General features: G+C 45.9%; 1 protein-coding gene across 1 annotated transcript in view; it reads right to left on the reverse strand.

Moving 5' to 3' along the window:
• STX3 (syntaxin 3) overlaps window positions 1-20,016 on the reverse strand; it is a 45,993-nt gene extending 25,977 nt beyond the window's left edge. Inside the window, exons 1-2 of the mRNA XM_015419700.1 lie at window positions 19,798-20,016; window positions 7,049-7,129 (exon numbers count right to left, since the gene is read on the reverse strand). Of these exons, the coding sequence (XP_015275186.1) occupies window positions 7,049-7,129; window positions 19,798-20,016 (300 nt within the window). The remainder of the gene's footprint in view (window positions 1-7,048; window positions 7,130-19,797) is intronic.
• Window positions 20,017-20,953: the final 937 nt, after the last annotated feature.

The following is a 20,953-nucleotide window of genomic DNA, read 5'->3' on the forward strand; positions in this document are numbered from 1 at the left end:
CTTTCCGGCTCCGCGCGCCTCTGGATGACGTTGCTCAGCCTCCGTCGACGGCAGCCGCCTTGTTCTTCCACTGCTGGCCACCAGGGGTCAGCCAAGCTCTGCTTGCCGCTGCTTGCCACCTCTCAGCGTTGCGTCATCTCCTCCAATCGCCACCGCCGGTGCTCTGCTGCCGCCGCTGTTCTCGCCGTCGCCGCCGCCATTGCTGCCGATGCCACTGCTTCTCCATACACCTCCACAGACGGAGGGGGGTGTCCCCCACCCTACTAAGGGTGGGTACCCATTTATCTACTCGCCGATAGTTACTTGGCTTTCAAACCGCTGGGTGGGCAGGAGCTAGGACTAAGGGTCGAGAGCTCACCTCGACCACGGTGGGACTCGAACAGGTGCTCGAGTAGATGTTAAATGCAGGTGTTATACTCCCTGCGCCACCGCTCCCATTAAGTAACATGTACAGACCTTTAACAGGTATAGCTCACTCCTTCAGTTGTCTGGTGAGGTCATGAGGTCTGAGGTTATTTTGTTCTGGCATAGGTTGGACCTGTATATGTGTATGAGGGGACAAAAATCTCATAATAAACTATAAACAAAGCATTTTAGATGGAATCCAATTGTCAGTGGCCTAAAACAAAGTCAATTTATATCGCTGGCTGGGGGGCATTTTTGTCTTTTCAGTCTGTCATATTTTCAAATTAAATTACAGCACATTAAACGACATGTCAGCCTCCAGGCAACAATGTAATGTGGAATCTGCTGTATTTCCTTTCAGAAGGAGAAATTCATTATCGGCTCAAGAAGTGGCTTTGCCAGATGAAACCCATTTGGGGGAAAACCCACAATTTTTATACACTTGTCCAAATGCATTTCACAGGCATATAAAGCATAAGTGAGACAAGCAGTATTACCATACTGCATATAATTCAAAACTAACAAAATAAAAAAAAATGTGTACAGCATTACAAGGAGACCAAGCATCACTCTGCCAAGCAAACTACATTGTTCTGCTTGGAAGTAAAATCCTTGAAATCAAAGAGGGTGCCTGTCAAACAAATGCATTTCATATGAGGGTATGAGTTTTCTGTTGCATTCCAAATCAGATTCTAGCAGTCCACAGTTAGGATTTGCTGAATCAGCACACAAATCCTTAGCGTGTTGTGTACTCTGCTGCTCCGCACAGCCATAGCAGAAAGCAGAATGTTCCTTTGATACTGCAGATACACCAACATCCTTGGTCAGCACTGAATGCCCAACATGACTGGCTGGTAAAAGATCATGGGTCACAGCCACTAATCCCACCTGATATTCTGGATGGGTTTGGGAGTCTCTGTTCTGCGTCGCTGCCAATCATTTCTAAAACTAGATCACAGACAGCAGTGCCAGGGGAATTTTGCTGGATCGCTTTGCTTTTGGTCTATGCCAGAGGTCCCCTACTCTACCATCTTCCTTAAATAGCTGGGAACAACCTCTGTGTTCCAAGGCAAAGGCCAGTGATGCTGCATATGCAAATAACCGCTGTGTTCTGATTGGCTATGGGGAGGAGAGAGACAGCAAAATGTTTAGAATGTTGGAGGCAGGACTCAGGCAAAGCAGCCAGTGGATAGGGGGATCCTCTGAATGACAGATCAGAGAGCGAACTGATTTTGGAGCGTGTGGAATGTTCTAGAGAAGTGCCACCACCATTCGGCTTTTATTTATAAGGGAGATTTTTATGCATTATGATAACTTTTATCTGGTTGTGAGCCACCCTGAGCCAGCCTAGGCTGGAATGGGCGGGATTAAAAAAATCAATAAAATCAATAAATAAATAAATGGAAGGCACGAACCACCAGGGGGCTCTAACATGATCACTTCTCACCCATTCATTATGACATGGGTCAAACTCTTGACATTTAATAAGATAGTATAGGTGGCCCCATTTGATTTTAGAGTCTAAGACTTCTTCCACCTCCTGGTGGAGTTCCCCTTCCTCATTCAGGGGAGGGGGAGCTGCTGGATGAGGTCTCCACATCAAAGGACCTGGATCCTTCTTCAGTAGACTGAAATGGAAAACAGGGTGGATGTGTTGTAAGGTTTTTGGCAAGTCCAGTTCAACAGCCACTTCATTAATTACTCACAACCTTAAATTGTCCCACATATTTCTACCCCAACTTTTTCCCTGGCTGCAACCCCCTAAGGTTCTTTGTGGAGATGTACACAGAATCTCCTGGGTGAAAGTCCCACTCTGGGGCCCGCCCCTTGTCTGCTTGGGCCTTATAGTTCTCCTCTGCTTTGGCCAGAGCTTGTTGGATTAGAGTCTACTGCTGAGTCAAGTCAGCCCACCAAGTCTGTAAGTCCATCAGACCAGGGGGTTCTGAGGCCATAGTGGGTAAGGGGGCCCCCTCATAGCCATGTACCACCTTGAAAGGGGTGGCCCCTGTAGAGCTATGCACAGAGTTGTTATAGCTATATTCCGCATAGGGGAATAAATCCACCCAGTCATCTTGTTGGTGATTGATGAAGCATCTCAGGAACTATTCCAGAACTTAGTTACTTCTCTCAGTTTGACCATCAGTCTCTGGGTGGTAGGCACTGCTGAGAACCTTGCTCCACCCCTAGTAACTTTAACAGTTCTTTCCAAAACCCCAACACAAATTGGGGGGCCCTGTCGGATATGATCTTCTAGGGTATCAAATGTAGCCGCACAATATGCTGCATAAGCAGCTGTGCCAGTTTTTTAGCCAAAGGCAGCTGTTTGCAAGGGATGAAATGTGCCTGTTTCGAAAAAAGGTCCACTACCACCCAAATTTACAGTCCTCCCTTTGCTGGGTGGCAGGTCTGTTATAAAATCCATGGAAATGACAGCCCATGGCCTCGCGGGGATTTCCAGAGGCTGCAACAGTCCTACGGGTTTCCCAGCCCTTCACTTCCCCATTAAACAGACTTGGCATGAAGACACGTATTGAGAGATATCAGTTCACATGCATGGCCACCAAAATTGTCTCTGTGTGAGGTACAGGGTTTTTAGGTACCCAAAATGCCCACCCAGTTTGCTGTCATGTCCCATTTGCAAGGTATCCCCCCACAAAGCCCTTGGCACAAACAAAAAAATTCTGTTAGTGGTACCAGCATCCATTTCCCCACTGGGTGAGGTTGCCCTCTTTCTCCACCTCCTCCTTATCACTATCACTGAAAGCGGCTTTGAACCGTTCCACCCAGGGTTCGGTACTAAGAGGCCCCTCTGCTTTGGCTTGACTGCACGTGACCACTACCCCCCCCCAACTGGGCAGGGGTGAACATTGAGTCAATCACTTTCTCTCGCTGGCTGGCATGCTGGGGCAGGCGTGAGAGCATGTCAGCAAGGAAATTTTATGTCCCTGGGAGGTGCTTGAGGGTAAATTGGAACTTGAAGAATTCTGCCCACCACAACTGTTTAGCATTCAGGCGCCTGGCGGTTCATAATGCCTCCAAGTTCTCCAGCCAATGTATCCAATTCCTCTCTGACTCAGAAAATTTCTTGGACACATATGCGAGGGGGTGCAGATTCCCATCCTCACCCCTTTGCAGTATCACTCCCCACTGGCACATCAGAGGCATCCACTTGCACCACAAAGGGCTTATTTTCATCCAGGTGCTGTAGGATTGGCTCAGAGGTGAACAGAGCCTTCAGTCTCTCAAAACCCTGTTGGCACTCCGGGGTCCACAGCAGCTTGTAGCTGGGCTTGTGGCTCTCTGGCCCCTTCCCCTTAGTTTTCAATAGGACAGTGAGGGGTAGGACCACCTTGGCGAAATTGGGGATGAATGGATGGTAGAAATTGGCGAACCTGAAGAGTGACTGCAATTGCCTCCTTGTCTGAGGGGGTTCCCACCCTAGTACATTTTGAATTTTGTGTGGGTCCATGCCCAGGCCCATCCCAGAAATTAGATAGCCCAGAAAACCCAGCTCTTCCTTATGAAATTCACACTTAGACAGCTTTGCAAATAGGCGGTTCTTATAGAGGGCTTTCAATACATCTCTAATGAGTTGCACATGTGACTCCTTATCTTTTGAATAGATCAAGATCTCATCCAGATAAACAAGCACCCCTTTGAACAGATATTTATGTAACACCTCATTGATCAAGTTCATGAACACTCCTGGGCCCCCCGCTAGTCCGAATGGCATCACCAGGTATTTGAGCTGGCCTAGTGGGGTATCAAACAGTCTTATGTTCATCACCCTCTCTGATACATACTCGAAAATAGGCATCTCTTAAATCCAACTTGGTAAAGATGTGGCCCTGGGCGGCCTCTGCCAACAAGTTTTTTTTGGGGGGAGGGGGTAGGCATTAGACATGGACATCACATTCAACCCTTGGTAGTCCATACACAGTGTCAACTCCTCCATACTTCTTCTTGCGAAAGAGCACCAGAGCAGCAAAAGGCGAGGCCGTCAGCCAGATGACTCCACTGGCCAGTTGGACTCATGGAATAGAGCTTCCCCTTAGGCATTTTGTGCTCAGGCAAAATTTCAATAGCACAATCCATTTTCTGGTGAGGGGCAAGTTTGTCCCCCTCCCCCTCCCCAAACACCTTGGCTAAGTCTCTGTATTCCAGGGGGATAAGGTTCAACTCCTCACAGGCCAGGCACACCTGCTCAGGCTCGGGCCATGGCACCTCCCCCCATTCTGGGTTCCAGCTATGCTCCTTGCAGTGGAGGTCCAGGAACTGCAGGGCCCCCACACTCTACTGGACATAGGGATTGTGGCCTCTGAGCCACAGACTCCCCAGAACCATCAGGAATTTAGCCGAAGGGTTGATGACAAAGAATCTCAGCTCCCAATGGGAGCCAAACCCCACCAGCAAGTGTTTCATGTGGTACCTGCACAGTTTTTCCTTCACTGGTGTCCCATCCATCTGGGAGAATATCAAGGATTCATCCAATTTGTGCACCTTAGCTCCCAGCTCCATCACCAGGGCTAGGCTAATTAAGTCCCGGGTGCACCCAGAGTCAATCAAAGCCCACACCCTGATGTGCATGCTAAGGGTGGGGTTGACTACAGCCACAGTCATGTAAAATAAGGGGGAATAGGCTCTCACCAATTCTGGCACAGGAGACTTTCAGACCTGCCATTTAGTGCCCTTCACATCAGGTCCCAGCCTTTTCCTGCCAGCTGTTGCAGCTCCGCCGAAACCCCCTCCAGTTCCTCTCGCTCTCCTGACTGGAGAGCTTTTGATGGCTTGGAATGGCTCCCGAGGGGCTTGCTCCTCTTCTCCAGTCCCCGTCGATTCTCCTCCTTCGCACCACTGGGGCTCTTCTCCCGGGGACAGTTGGTGGTGAAGTGGCCCAGGGCTCCACATCTGAGGCACAGACCATGTTGCATCTGCTGCTTGCGGCCAACTCCCAGTTCCCTGGAGCCGGCTCCACTTCCTCTTTGACTCGCCAGTCCATGTCTTTACCATGGGCCTGTGGTGGTACATCTTCAGCAGGTTGCAACAGTTCTTTGCTTCACAAGCCAGCTGAATCCAGTCATTCAGGGTTAAGGGGTTGTCTTGAGCCAGTGCCTTGTTCAAGATGGAGGGGTTTAGACCTACCCAGTAGAACTCGATAAGCACCTCTTCCGGCCACCCCCAGAGTTAGCTACATGCATCTTGAAATCATCTGAGAACTCCCAGATGGACCGGCTGCCTTGCTTCAGACCCCGAAGGTGGGTCCTGGCTCGCTCCAGCTCCAGAAGGTCTTCATACTGTTGGTGGAGGGCCCGCATAAAGGCATCCACGTCCCTGAGCTCTGGGCCCCCTGCATTGTACAGTCCCATAAACCAGTCTGCTGCCTGATCCCACAGCCAAGACCCCACATAGTCCATGTGGTGCTCATCCAATGCAAAGGTCCCACTCCCTCAGTAACTTCTGCATCTGCAGCATGAAGAACACCAGCTTCTCCGGGGCCCCATCGAACATAGCCTCCAGTGCTTCTCTCAGCCGGGCCAGAGCAGGAGGTGGTCTGGGCTGGGGCGCTAGTTGGGGTTGTAGTGCCAGCTGCACCGGGGCCCCCGCTGGGGGGGACCAAAGGTCCTGTGGGGATTTGCTACGCAGGGCCTCCTCCTAGGGCCTGGAGCTCCTGCTGCAAGGCCTCCCAGAAGGGAAGCCAGGAGGTCTGCCAGGACTGCTCATGTGTCCTGCTGCAGGTCCTCCATCTCACATCTTAATTTTTGCTGGACCAGCTTGATGTCGGTTTCTTCGGTCAGCATCCCTGACACTTGCAACCACTCGGGGTTATCATGGAATGATCTCGCAACCCGTCTCCACTCAGCCTCGGGCCAATTACACCAAGCCCTTGGCCCAGGAGTCAGCAGCCAGTTGGGGTCATCCCATCTCAGCTGAGAGGACTGACTAGCTCCCTTCCCTCAGATTGTCCCCTCCTCTGTCGAGACAAGGGGTTCGTGGGCTGGTGGATCCATTTGGGTCCCAATCCCGGTCCCTGTCTCCTCACAGCCTTCGCTCATCATGGTGGTGGTGCGATGGGTCGAGGTAGTGAGTGAGTTCTGACAGTCTGTCAGACTCTTGCACAAACTCACTCTCAACAACACTCTTCTTCCAGTGGTTTGTTTATTGAGATATGTAGCTGTGTCAAGTAGAGACCATCAGTGTCAGAACTTACTAAGTTGGCACTAGCTCTGGTATTATAGATGATTCAAACACACACACCCCCAGTGACCCATCCGATCAATCCATTCATGCATCCTGCCTAAACTAGCACGCACTCCTTCCCCCCCAGCCAGACACCTGCAAACCTAACAGTTTCATTATCTACAACAGCCTGCTAGCAGAGACGTTCAAGGACATTTGCATTTTTCCCATACGGGAGGCCCCTTAAAAAAACAGTTGTGCAGTGCTAAGCGAAGCAGGTTCCCACACACACATCCACACACTCTCCAACTGCCCCCCCAATAGCCCAGATACAGAATGGTTTCAGGGAAACGAAGACAGAACCCAAGATCCCATATGGCAAACGAGGCCCTGAGTTTGACGGACTCTGCATCTCTTGCACTTCATTTTAACTTGAAGGCTCCTCTTTCTCCCTGTATCTCCTCACCTCTGCAAAGAACTCATCCATAAAAGCTGTGTTATCGATGGCAATTTCCAAATCATCATCAGTATCATCCTCGTTCTGTTTCTGTAAAGGGAAAAGATGACATTAGTTGAAGGAAAATAATCACATGTACATATCTTGCACCAAGATTCATCCTCCTTTGTCCTACCTGTTAGTCAAGGAAATGTTCAATTCCTATAGAATGGAGTCACAAAAGTACCTCACCTGCACCAAGAATATAATTCCCTGTAAGCCACTGAAATGCATGCATGCATGCATGCATGCATGTCGATTCCAGCCTTCATATGAAAGCTGTCAGACTCGGGTTTGCCTTCTGATATGTTCTCACCTATGTCTTCAACACCTGTAATATTATCAACCTTATGTAACCCACAAACCCCATTCCCCTCCCCTTCACAGATGTATCCAGCCGTCAGCTTATCACTCACCCTCACTGACATTCCTGGTGGGTGGAAGAGAGACTGTGGGAGGGAGAGTGACTGTGTGAATGTCTGTAGTTTAGGGAGGCAACGCTGGTAACCTTTTTCCCAAGCAGCACCTCAGGAACTTTCACATGAGAGTGTCCTTGAAGATGATAAGACTTTTGAATGGCTAGTCGAACCATTGTATCCGTCTGGGTTTTTAGGAATGCTTATGGGTGTGTGACGTGTACATGGAATGTGGGTTTTAGTTATAAGCTGGGTCCTCACTTTTGCTTCTCTGTCCTGACAAAGAAGTCATCCTTGCAGCATCTCAAATCTCTTTAATAAACGTTCTATAATGAAAGCCTTTGTGGAGAGTGAGTTGAGGGGAACCTGACAAAAGCCAGGCACCAAACACTATAAGCTTAATGCATGGTACTTAGCTAGCTTTCTGTGCCAGTACATCTGTAACCTTTGACCACACATTGGTTACTGCAGACACAAAGACTTCTGCCTCCTCCCTTCTGCAGGGGCATTTTAGGCTGCTGCAGGAAGAGGAAGAGGAGAAATCATGGTCCATAGAAGGAAATCCTTGCATCCATGGAAATGTTGATTTGATTTTTCTGCCTGCCTGGGGAGTCTTAGTGCCTACCTTGTTTGTGAGTGACCCTTTTATTTGGTTCTCATCATCCACACAGGGGCCAGCCAATTTACTATTAGACACTGTGTTTGAAGCTGGTCCCAGCCTCAGCACGAGAGCAGGATGGTTGCAGAAAGCCCTTGAAGATGACCCAGAAGGAAGGCTCACACCATGAAGCCCACAGCCATCAAGCTGAACAGCTATTTGAATACTGGAGGGAAAGGGAAAGGAGGTGACTGTGCGAGGCTCACTTCCGTTCCATTCTTGCCTTTCCCTCAAATCTTCAAGGGAGGCCTCCTTGCCATATACCTTTTTACATATGTCCCTTTAAACCTGGTTCTGCTTTGCATCAGAATAGTTTGGCTGTGTACTAATAAATGTTGAAGGAGTGGCTTGCTTAGCTTCCCCCACACACACACCCTAAACATCCATTTGCAAAACCGAACCCGGAAGGTCAATGGAGACCTAGGACCTTTCTGCATTGGCCGGCCACTCCGGATTTTCTCAGTGTTCAAGTCGAGGCAATTTAAGTCCAGGGCAAAACAGCATCCAAATAACCCGGTAAACAGCAGGCTGAAACCAGGATGACCACTGAAGGGAGGTAAAGTAATGCACAAAGGGGGGGGGGGAGCCCAGAATAAAAAGAAGGCTGGATTTGATTTTAGTGCAGGATTGCTTGGAGGACACTGCGGTGGACATGGATCCAAAGGAGAGGGCAGGGAGGGCCCCAGGCTCACAGCAGTCTCTGCAAGGAACCATCATCACTGAGCAGGAAGCAAGTAAAAAAACCTCAGTGGAACAGCCTTTTGACCAGCCAAGGAAAGGCAGCTTTATGTAGAGCAGGGTTCAAAGATAACGCACTCTCGTATCTGACAGACGCAGATTTGCACTCTTCTTCCTAGTAGAAGCCAATAGAAATAGAGCATTTTCCAGTGGGCTGATCAGACCCATGTAGCTCACCAGGTGCATTTAGTTCCACACACACACACACCCATACACTTTGGTCTCTGTAGCTTGTACATACTGCAAGGAAGTGAACAAATGACCGAAAGGTAGGGAAGAAAAATGGGATGCATGACAACCATTTCATCGGAGAGGCACAAGAATCCCATCTTCTAGCCACCAATATGTTGCAGGCCTGGTTACTCATTGGCTTGGAGTTGCCAGGTCCCCTCTGGTCACGGGTGGGGATGGGTGGGGCAGCGACCCACAGGGGTCACCCACATCCAAGTGGGGCACGGGGCTCTCATTCCCAGGTGGGGGCAGGGGATCCCCTGCTTTTGGGGGCTTCTGCGACATCCTCAACACAATGAAGTCTCATGGAAACGATGTCATCGCACAGTGACGCTGTGGTTTTGGGGCAAAACTCTATGGTTCGAGGGCAATTTTACCATAGAGTTTTGGCCTTACACCAGAGTGTTGCCGTACGATGCCCCAATGTGATGACATCACTTCTGTGTGACATCACCGCATTGGGTTTCTCACCCCATGGCACTGCTCGTTGGGGGCAGAGCCCTGCCACACTCCTGGAAGGCTCCCTCCCCCCCACCCCCCACCGGCACGTCGTGGAGACCTGGCAGCCCTATGTGGGGCACGGGGCTCTCCTGGAACGATACCTGACCCTCCGGACTGCACAGATCAGGTCCCCCGGGAGGGAAGGGCAGCTTCCCAGCTTCAGTTTCACGCCCCCACTGAGCGCCCTCCCCTGCTCAAACTCCGCCCTTCCAAAGCACCGCTCCCAAATCTCCAGGAATTCCCTAAGCCAGAGTTGATAACCATAGTTACCTACCAAGACAAATTACCTTTGTAAACAAGCCCAAGATAAAGGCATGCGATTGCAATAATTAGAAAGGAGAGAAAAGTGGACAGTTTGCAGCACCTCAGGTGAAACAAGCCAGAACAAACTAAGAGAGCCAGTTTGGTGTGGTGGTTAAGTGCGCAGACTCTAATCTGGGAGAACCAGGTTTGATTCCTCCCTCCTCCCCTCACTGCTGCAGGATGACCTCGGGCAAGCCATAATTCTGATAAGGGCTGTCCTTGAAAAAGAGCCGTTTCTGTCAGAGCTCTCTCAGCCCCACCTGCCTCACAGGGTGTCTGTTGTGGGGAGGGGAAGGGAAAGGAGTTTGTAAGCCGCTCTGAGACACCCTTGGGTAGCGAAGGGCGGGGTATAAATCCAATCTCCTCTTCTTCTTCTGGTAGTACATAAAATGGAGAAGTAATAGGAAAGCAAGTCTGTTAAAATACTGGCACACTCCTACTCAGAGAAACAGAATTGGCAATTCTTTAGACAAGATATCCTTGCACGGAAATGAGATAAGGGCTTTCTGAAGCCTCTTCCTCCCACCCAAAGTGGATTTTTCTCAAGTTCTCCTTTTGCTTTGGTCTTCTTGTGGTCCAGATAATCCCACACCCTTTACAGTGCTGCCTCCAGGCCTCAGTGCCTGGTCTTAAAGGAGCATTTCATTAGTCACTGCTAGCTGAGCAACATAAATCAAACAAACTGCACCCTCAGAAAACCCATCCTGCCTTAGGGAGAACCGTTACAGAAGAGGGGCTGGCCTGGGGTCAACAAACAGCTGACCGATACAGTAAGGAAGGCTGACCAGGAAATCATATTTCACAGTTAAAACTTTTCAAGTGTGGGAAGAACAGAGGCAACCAAAAGAGATACCTTTTATGATACAGCTGAGAGCAATTATTCTGCTCAAGAAAGATTTCACGTCCCTTTACTTTAGACATCGTTACAGTGCTTGGACGGATCTCAACAATCTAGCTCTTGGCATGAACATACAGGAAGCAGACGCAGAGTCCTCCACACTGAGGTGGCTGACATGTTGCAGTACTGAATGAGATAATGGGCTCGGTGAGGCCACTGGATCTTTGCCACTTTCCCCTACCCCAAGCAGCCCAGGCTGGCCCAAGGAAAGCGGATTCCCAGGGCTGGGGTTGCACTGAGGGAATCACGACTCCTCTCTCTTCCCCGAGCCCCACTGAACTGACTTCAGGAGGAGGAGGAGGAGGAGGAGGAGGAGGAGGGGGCACCTTTGCCCCCTTGCCCTTCTTCAGAGCAGCCCCTCCCTCCTACATGTCCTTTAACCTCAGGCACAACTTCCCCAAGTTTGGATGGGACTGCTGAAGGAAAGAGAATGTGGCAAAAGATCCACATTCTCCAGCCCCATCCACTGACAGATCCAACCCAATACAACAACCGTTGGGGTGGGGGAGGAGAATATGATTAGAAGCTGACAGTCATGAAGTGTGTCATCAGTAGGCGGCAGAAGTCTTGAGCCAGTGAACAGTCTTGAGCTGCTGTGGCTAAATGGCTAAGTGTGAACACGCTGAAACGGAATTCTGACAAGACCGAAAGCTCAGAAGGCAGAGATCTGGTGCTCTCCACATTTGCTGGGATTCTGCTGTGTCAGTTAAGAGTCTAGAGTTTATGCACTGGCATAATTGTTGGAGAAGCAAGTTAATGCAGCTGCAAAAAGCATTTTCTGTGACCTACAATTAAAAGATTTCTTCCCTCAACCCCTCCCTCCTTCAACCAAGTTGTTACCCACAGCACCTGCTAATACAAGTGTAATGTATCAAGTTCCAACCGCGTGGTCAGCTTGGGCACCCTGCGGTCAAGAGCAAGCGTCGAGCTTCGCTCCGATAAACAAAGGACGATGCGGATCCTAGCCCACACCAACCAGAGGGCTAGGCTCCGGGCCGAGAGCCTATGGGACTCTTGGCCACTATTTGGGACCTATTGGGAAGTGGGGGGGGGTGTTCTGGGTGGTGGATTTACGGGGATATAAGCTGGCCTGCGAGCCGGCTAGGGTTGTCTTGTTCTTGAGCTAAAAAAGTACGCTAAGCTGAAATCACTCGTCTGTCTGCGTACTTTTCAACAAGATTTAAAGCAGTACTCCAACTAGAGCTGCCATCAAATTACCATCCTGGGTAAAGAACAATTCTGGGGGAAAACTGGAGAGTGTTGCTCAGGCAAGAAGTCAATTAGACTTTTGAGGGATGTAAAAGAATGTTGATGGTAGTGGCATTTTTCAGGGGGTTGTTTGCAACTGCCATTACCTCAAAGCCATTACTGAGTTAATGTTCAGCAGGGAACTGAAAGAGGAAGACAGAGCACGGGGACTGTGAAGTCCCACCATCTCACTGTACTTGTATGTGCTCAAACGGGGAAGGAACAAACAAAATGTGGGTTTCTGTTTCTCAGGGTTGGTTCCAAGGTTCCGAGGTCCTGGGCAGAGCATTCTTAAAGAGCCTCCCCACTGGAGTTGCCAACCTCCAGGTGGTGGCTTGAGATCTCCTACTTTTACAACTGATCTCGAGGGAACAGAGATCGGTTTGCCTGGAGAAAATGGCCGCTTCAGAAAGTGGACTCTGTGACATTGTGTACCCTTGAGGTCCCTCCCTTACGAGCAGGGCTCATAAGCAGGTGGGTTAGGGGAGAAGGGTGCACAGGGCAGGCATGCAGAGGGGGGCAGCAGCCGTGGGGCCTACAGGAGCCATGGGGGGGGCCACCTCAGGCTACGCTGGCCCTGGCCCTTCTCTGGCCGTGTAAGGTCCTTTCCGCACCAGACCTTCGATCCTGGCTCAACCCTCTCCCCGAACTTGCATTCTACACCACACGCAAATTCACCCCCTGTAATGATCTCGGGGGTAGTTTTTGTTTCCACGTACACTGAGGTCACCCCGGTTTCGCCCCCCACACTTGTCCCGGGATAAACGGGCGCTCTTATAACCAGGGATAAATGCAAGGTATTATTGTGTCGCGAGTTGAGCTCTGATAAAACCAGGGATGAGATCCAAGTGCGGAAAGGACCTAAAAGTCTGTTGTGGTTTTTAAGTGAGACAGCCCAGCCAGCAAAACCATCTTAAATTCTAAGTATTCAGTGCAGTTTCTTGGCTCAGCCACCAAGGTTCTGAAGTGTTCCAGAGTCTCACAATATGAAGATCAGAGGTCACATTAGTTGAAAGGTCACTAAGCTTCCTGTGTTCATAAGAGCAGAGCTAATCTCACATGTGGTCCAGAATATACACAGCAAAATATGGTCCTTCCCGCACTTGGAGCTCATCCCTGCTTTTATCAGAGTTCAACTCGGGACACAAGACACCTTTGCATTCATCCCTGGTCATAAGAGCATCCCGGGACATGTGTAGGGCAAAACCAGGGTGACCTCAATGTAATGTGGACACAAAAAAAATACCCCAGGATAATGACAGGGGGGAACTCGGGTGTGGTGTAGAATGTCAGTTCAGGGACAGAGTTGAACCAGGATCCATGGTCTAGTGTGGAAAGGACCTATATTAACTGAAGGCTGGCTGCAGAAGGGAGAAGGATGGCCTGTGCTCCCACTCCCAGGCACAATCCAACCTGCACACAGATAAATCCATGTGCCCTTTCATCCTTTCTTATTTGAATTTTCCCTGCGATCACGCCCCCAGCAAACTCCCTATCCATTGCAACAATATATCTTTGTGTGTACTATTACCACATGCTCCTCTATCTGCATATCAACATGCAGCTATTTTCCCATCTGCATACACAAAAGGATTCTCTGTATTCTCTGCATTCTCTGTACACACCTCCTTGCCATGATTCTCCCCTAATTCAACTCCTTCTGAACTAAAAGGTAAAAGTCTCTCTGCTCACTTGCAGAGATCAACATTGTGCACAGGCACGGAGGGGGAAGGGCACACCCTCTGCCTTCCTCTTCATGCACAATTTATTCCTTGGCTGGATGAAAACCAGGCCAGATGGCTGGCATCCCTGTTTAATGGCATTACACCTCTGCACGGTGTACTCTGTTCCTTTGGCCCAGCACATCTTGAGTGGCTCAGGAAAGATGACGGGCAGGCAGAGGGCAGCAGGCTTGGCAGAGGGACGGGGGAGCTGGAAAGGGAGGGGGGGGTGCAGTCGACGGGAGAAAGGCTGTTTGACAGGCAGTGGCCCTTGCTTTAAGAAACAGAAAAGTTACCACAGCTAAGTTTTGCTGTTGTTGCTTCAGTACAATAATAAGAGGAATGATAGATAAAATAAAGACTCCATTGCTCGGATTATCTTTATTCCTATCAGTTGACTAGTACACAACATAACCCCAAACTGTACTTTGAGACAAATTAGATTTCCCTACATCTGCTACTTCTAAACAAGTACAATGGATTCCCAAACACTTTTCATTAATTCTAACAACAATCACCCTTCCTAGCAGTGAAACTATTGGCTACTGAAGTACCAGCATAAGTTTAGCAACAACTGGTACCAATGTTTCCACTCATACCTGGAATAGCAACAAGCTGCAGTTGCTTTAGGAGAAGAAAAGTGTATTTGCATGCGCTTATAAATACTTTTCTTCTAAAATCCCAGGACATCTCCTGAACTGAAAACAGATTACTGGGCTGCATCCTGACACAAGCAGAATCCTGGGAAGGACATAATTTTATTTTCCATGTGGGTAAATTCCCTTAAATCTGGTGGAAGATTCCACCAATAGAGGTTAGGAGCGAAGTCTGCTTGCAATGCAAGAAGTAGTCACCTTAAACTCTTCCATCCCCATGGCTACTACTTCTAAGCCCATCTAACCCAGATCACCTCTTCTTATCCAACTCCCAAATTCCAACAACAAAATCCAAGTGATTTGAAAGCCTCAATTTTGGGAGAATAAATGCCACAAAACAAGTACACACCTGGTCCATGATGTCTGTTTTTAAAACATACCTCAGTTTTTCTATGGACGTACCAAGGCTGGAAATATTCAGTGTCCCAATGTTCAGGTACCCCATCCTGTGCTGGGAGAGGAAGTGTCAGAAAATCTAATTGCTGCCATCATCTTTCTAGCAGTTGCCTGGGATATTTTGTTTGCAAATGGCCACTGGCTTGAATGCACTGGCTTGGATGCACATGGGCATGTTTAAGATCATGGCACCTAAGGGGAAAGAACAAGAACTCGAATTTTTAAGAGACGGACTGTGGCTCAATGGTAGAGCATTTGCTTTGCACGGGAAAGGTCCCAGGTTCAACCTCCTCTTTAAGGTATCAGGTAGCACGTTCTGTGATAAAATACTGCTTAAGACCCTAATGTCTATCACCGTAATGGACCAGTTGTCTGACTCCGTATACGACAGCTTCATGTACTCAGGCTTTAGAGAATGGTTTGGGTTGAGGGTTTGAACAGTGCAATAATAAATGTGTAGTAGTTAGACTGTTGGATTAGGATCTCGAAGACCCACTTTGCCACAGAAGCTTACTGGGCGACCTTGGGCCAGTTACTCTCTCCCTACCTAGCCTACCTCACAGGGTTGTGAAGATAAAATGGAGGAGAGGAGAATGTTGTAAGCCACATTGGGTCCCCACTGGGGACAAAACCTGGGCATAAATATGCTGGAAGTAAAGGACTTTGAGCTGTCTCTTAGCCTCAGACTTCAGAGGGGGTCTATGAGAGAGTCAGAGAAACAGATAGGCAGGACACTGGTAATCCTTTCCTTTACTCTCTGATGCTATCACTTTGATATTTAGATTGCTACACTCAGGGAATCTTCCTTCTTTCTGGTCTGACACCTTCTCTCCAGCTTTCTCCGTCTTGGCACCATGAGAGCAGGACATGCTTCCTGCATCTCTATCCATCCTAGCTAGTTAGACTAGATTAGAATCCTGTCTCTACTCTATTCTGTCTAGGATGGAGTTCCTTACAATAAAGGACATATGAGTTTTGCAAAGATAAAGATGCTCCGTGTGTAACTTTTGTTTCTTGTTAGCACACAACCAGATTGGCCCTGCTGTGTTATGTACCTTGAGTACTCTGCTACCCAAATAATCCTTCGAACTATACACATTAAATAAAAGTGAATGACTACTGTTACAGGAAATTTCCTGCCTTCAGTTGGCTTCTGGAACATATAGGCTACTTGGTTATTTTGATTCATCAGAATAGATGATTAATCTTGTACATGGATCAAATAGATGCCAAGGTCAGTCATAAAAAAGTCTTGGGGATTGGTATTGTGAGTACCACACCAGCTGCAAAGAAAGCATATCTACACTAAGTATTTCCTTTTGGCAGTACAAAAATAAATCAGCAAAGATACCAGGGGGAAAACAACCATAATCTTGTCAGTTTCATTTCAGATTTCAGCTCAATGCTATCCCAGTAAAAATGACTCCAATTGTATTAGAATACACACTGCAGTTTATTAAAAATGTCAGGGAGGGAGTATTAAGGCTGAGGACAATGGGTAGAATGGAACAACTGAAAATCCAGTTTAATCAATTTTCCCCCACGTCACATTCAAGTTGTCTTTGCTAACTGGTCACTAAAGCAGTCTAGAAAGAAAAAAATGGTGTTATCCAATGATGCCTTTTGAAGGGATTTATTCCTTTAACAGTTTGTTAAGGAACTGTATTTTGTATAGTTGATCACACAGCTGGCTTCTAATGTCACATACACCGCAACAGAAATTCTTCCTACTCAGATTTAATTGTAGGTTGGGTCACTGAGTACAAACATTATGGCGAGGGAGGGACTTTTTCCATCCAGTCAGAGAAATAGCAAACAGGGCAACCTTTCAAAAGCAAGTCCCTGTTTAAAATCTTTACCTCTACTTGGCGACAAAATAACAATTACAGTTTTGTGAGGTAATCATTTGGTTCTAGCTCAGGCACTTCTGGGTACTTAAGAGACTCTTCCTCCCCCCAACCATCAACCTTTACCAATAAAAAAACACAAGGGCTGCTTGCACAGGCAAACAACTCCCTTTGGCTCACCCATTGCCACTGCACCCGGTATTTCTGGCCACTGTGTGACACAGAGTGTTGGACTGGATGGGCCTTTGGCCTGATCCAACATTGGCTTCTCTTATGTTCTTATTGCAAATACAGAGGCATCTGAGCAACAACACACCATCCACCGGGGGGGGGGTGTCCCCTGTTATTTTCCTTTGTTCTTCCCATCATTCCCCTGCCCCCACTGCTAAATATCTTTTTAAATATCAGTAGTAGCTATACTGCCATAGCTTATACCATTTTTTTAAAAGCCTACTGGTAGCAGGAAGGGTGTCAGACTCCTGGACAAAGTTACTCTCAACACTCTCTAGTATATTATATAAAAATAATCATGTTCCAGGCCAGAACAGTACTGTGTCAGAACTGGGGTTCTGGCGGGAAAATCCAAAGATATATACAGTTCAAACGAGGCCCCCCCTTCCAATATCATATCATATCGTCCCGCCTAGCTTTTGCACTTCTACATTCCCCCACACACACCTGTGAGTACATGAATTCCTTATCTAAGACAGCGAAGCAGGCACGGCTTTGGCTTCAAGGTCATACCTGGTAGAAAGGAGGTATCTTAGAAAGAGTTATATTGTCTAAGACAGAGCGGTTCACACAGCCATTCACACACACCCCTCAGGAATTTCTCTTCCCCGATAATTCATTGCAAACTAGAGACAGAATTTGACAAAGGCACAAGATTGCTAGAATAAGGGAATAGGTAGTAAAATGGCACTGATGTGGACAGAGAAAGCCAAAAATCGCGGTCTGGCGTTCATGGCGGCAGGTTAATTTCAGAGCTCTGCCTCAACACCCAATAATTTGCCTTATCCCTGTGGAAAATCACGCTTAAAGTTCAAAAAACTCCCCCAACAGCAAAGAAGAATAAAAACCATCAAGCAGGGAAAACTGCAAATATAATAAGTGCCTACTTTTCTTCTACAGAATCCTTATCAGTGCAGGAAGAGCTAACTTTTGATGAAGAAACTTTTGATGATGAAACAGGGAATCTGCTTTTGCAAGCAATCCAGAAGAATGAAGAATTGGAACCAGAGTAAACTGGTAATATAAAGAAGAGGAAGCACTTGGTGGCCACTTTTCCAGATAAAATGAACTGTCTAAAGATACTTTTTAAATTCAGAACCATATATAAAGTTAACCTTATTAGTCTAAATATTGTTTTGCCACTTCGGTGGACTATGGTAAACTAATGAGTTTGTTGTATAGATGGGGGGGGGGGTTGTTTCTTGGCTTTTCTAATAGGCTCCATTTGGAAACACAGTTTTTTACTGTGTGCCTCCTTTGGGTTTCTTTTTCATGCAAGGGAGGGTTCCAGTTTTGAGTCATCCACTGTTAGCAAGCAATAATGGGTTTTTCCCCCTGTAAGCCTCTAATTGATATCATTCTCTAACAGTGGTAGAGGAAGGAGGCGGGAGGAAAGGAGAACAGGATTGGGATTTGGAAATTGTTTCTAAATTGATATCTGATTTTATTCATTTATCTCTCCCTTCTCTCTCCCATTCCTTTCCTGATTCCTTTTTTTCTTTTTCTTTCTTTTCCTTTCTTTTCTCCCCCTAGTTCAAAGGCTTGATCACTGTTTCAGTTTACTATATTACTATTTTGGTGATATAATTAGTCGGCATATTGCGTTTTAACTTTTTGGACCATGGACTCTCAGTCAGCAGGATTAGGACAACAAATTAGGATAACTACAGTTAACATCAAAGGTATAAATACAGAAATCAAAAGATCTAATTTTTTGGCACATTTAAAGAGAGAAAAATCAGATGTAGTCTTTATACAAGAATCCCACCAAAGCTCTGAGGCAAAGCCCATTCATAAATCAGCTTTATATCCACTCCAATATCAGTCTACAGGCTCCTCTAAATCTACAGTAGCTATTTATATCTCCTCAAGACAAAGTTTTAAATACAAAGCTACTGAAAAAGATAATGCAGGCAGGTATATTTTTGTTAAAGGGAGGATTGGCTCTTGTAAAGTACCATTGGGTGCAATTCATGCTCCCAACAAAAAACAAAAGGACTTTTTGGAGGTAACCTTAAATAAGTGGACACAATTTAAGGAAGGTAAAACAATAATTGATGCCGATTTAAACTCGGTTTTAGATATAACAAAGGATAAATCTCACATTCTAAAAAGATTGGTCAAAAAGAAGTCAAAGTATACAGAGATAGCTAAAATTCTTCAATCCCATGATTTAATTGACAGCTTGCGTTTTTTGTATCCGTCTGCTCGGGATTACACCTTTAATTCTCATACTCATAAGGTAAGCATGAGAATAGATGTTGTTTTGACATCCTCAACTTTAAAAGATGTTTTAATTTCTGCAGAAATAGGGCCAAAGTTGCTTACAGATCATTCCTGGGTCCACTGTAATCTGTTACTCAAGGAGTTGGATAAATCCAAGGGGATATGGAAATTCAATAAATCTTTTCTCAACGATGATGACATAAAAAGAATGATAGTAAAACAATTAAAATTTTACTTTGAAATTAATGATACCATTGAGATTTCACCTTCTGTTTTATGGGATGCATGATAACCCTTTCTAAGAGAGAAACTGATTGCTTATTCAGTAACTTTGAAAAAACAAAAATTAAAAATAGATTAGTACAAAATATTATATCATTAGAAATTAGATACTTCCATTTTTATTCACATAAAATCCTGCCACTTCTCCAAATTCATTAATTTTTTTGAACAGTAATGGCAGATCTTCAGTAGGGTTCTCTACTATGAACATAACGTCATCTGCGAATGCTCTGTATTTATGTCTGAAATCTTTATGTGTCAATCCTTTAATTTCTTGATCTTCTTGTATTTTCTGCAATAAGACTTCCAGTACCCATATAAACAATAGCGGAGATAAAGGACAACCTTGTCTTGTTCCTTTTTGTACCTTGAAGTGCTCTGTCAAGTCTTTGTTCACGTTTAATTTTGCTCTTTGTTCTGAGTAGATCGCTTCAATAAGATTGCTAAAGTGTTGTCCCGCTTCTGTGTTTTTCATCATTTGAAACATAAAGTCCCAGTTGAGATTGTCAAACGCCTTCTCTGCATCCACAAATAAAAATGCCACTTCCTTTTCCGGATGTTTTTCATAGTATTCAATTGCATCCATTACCGTTCTTAAATTGTCTCTAATCTGTCTGTTTGGTAAAAAACCAGCTTGGTCTTCTGAAATTACAGTTTTTAAATAGTTTTTCATCCTTATGTGAATAAAAATAAAACAAAACTTATATGTAAAAATATGACAAAACAAAAACAGAATGATTTGCAAGAACTGGTACAATGTGAAGTGGTAAAAAAAATAAAATATTTAGGAATTGAGTTAACTGCGAAAAATATAGACTTGTATAAGAATAATTATGAGAAGTTATGGAATAAGTTAACTCAAGACTTTAAGAAATGGGAAACCATGAATTTATCACTGATGGGCAGAATCTCAGTTATTAAAATGAATGTCTTACCGCGATTAATGTTCTTGTTCCAAACGATACCGATACTGAATAAAACAGAAGGACAATGAAAAAGCAGAATGAGATTGACTATAAATATGAATGGTTGAAATATATGCAGATTTACGATGTTTTTAAACTCGATAAAAAAAATTATGGTTTTAGGGAAGAAAAAAATGAAATAGAGAATATATGGGAGAGTGGAGGGAAGAAAAAGATTTCAAATATGTATAAAATATTGTTAAAATGGTATACTGAAGATGAGATGGTTAAAGAACAAATGATAAAATGGGCAATTAATATGAATAAAGAAGTGACTATTGATGCGCGGGAATATTTGTGGAAAAATTCGATTAAGATATCGACCTGTACCAATGTTAGAGAGAACTGTTATAAAATGATGTATAGATGGTATATGATGCCTAAAAAAAATAGCAAATATGAACCAGAATTTGTCTAGTAAATGTTGGAAATGTAAGAAACATGAGGGCTCATTTTACCATATGTGGTGGACATGCGAAAAGGCTGTGGATTTTTGGACGAAAATCCACAATGAAATACAAAAAATATTGAAATGCTCTTTTAAAAAGACACCAGAAA

The sequence above is a fragment of the Gekko japonicus genome, unplaced genomic scaffold (assembly GCF_001447785.1).
Source record: "Gekko japonicus isolate JY-2015 unplaced genomic scaffold, Gekko_japonicus_V1.1 scaffold1660, whole genome shotgun sequence".
Taxonomy (NCBI): domain Eukaryota; kingdom Metazoa; phylum Chordata; class Lepidosauria; order Squamata; family Gekkonidae; genus Gekko; species Gekko japonicus.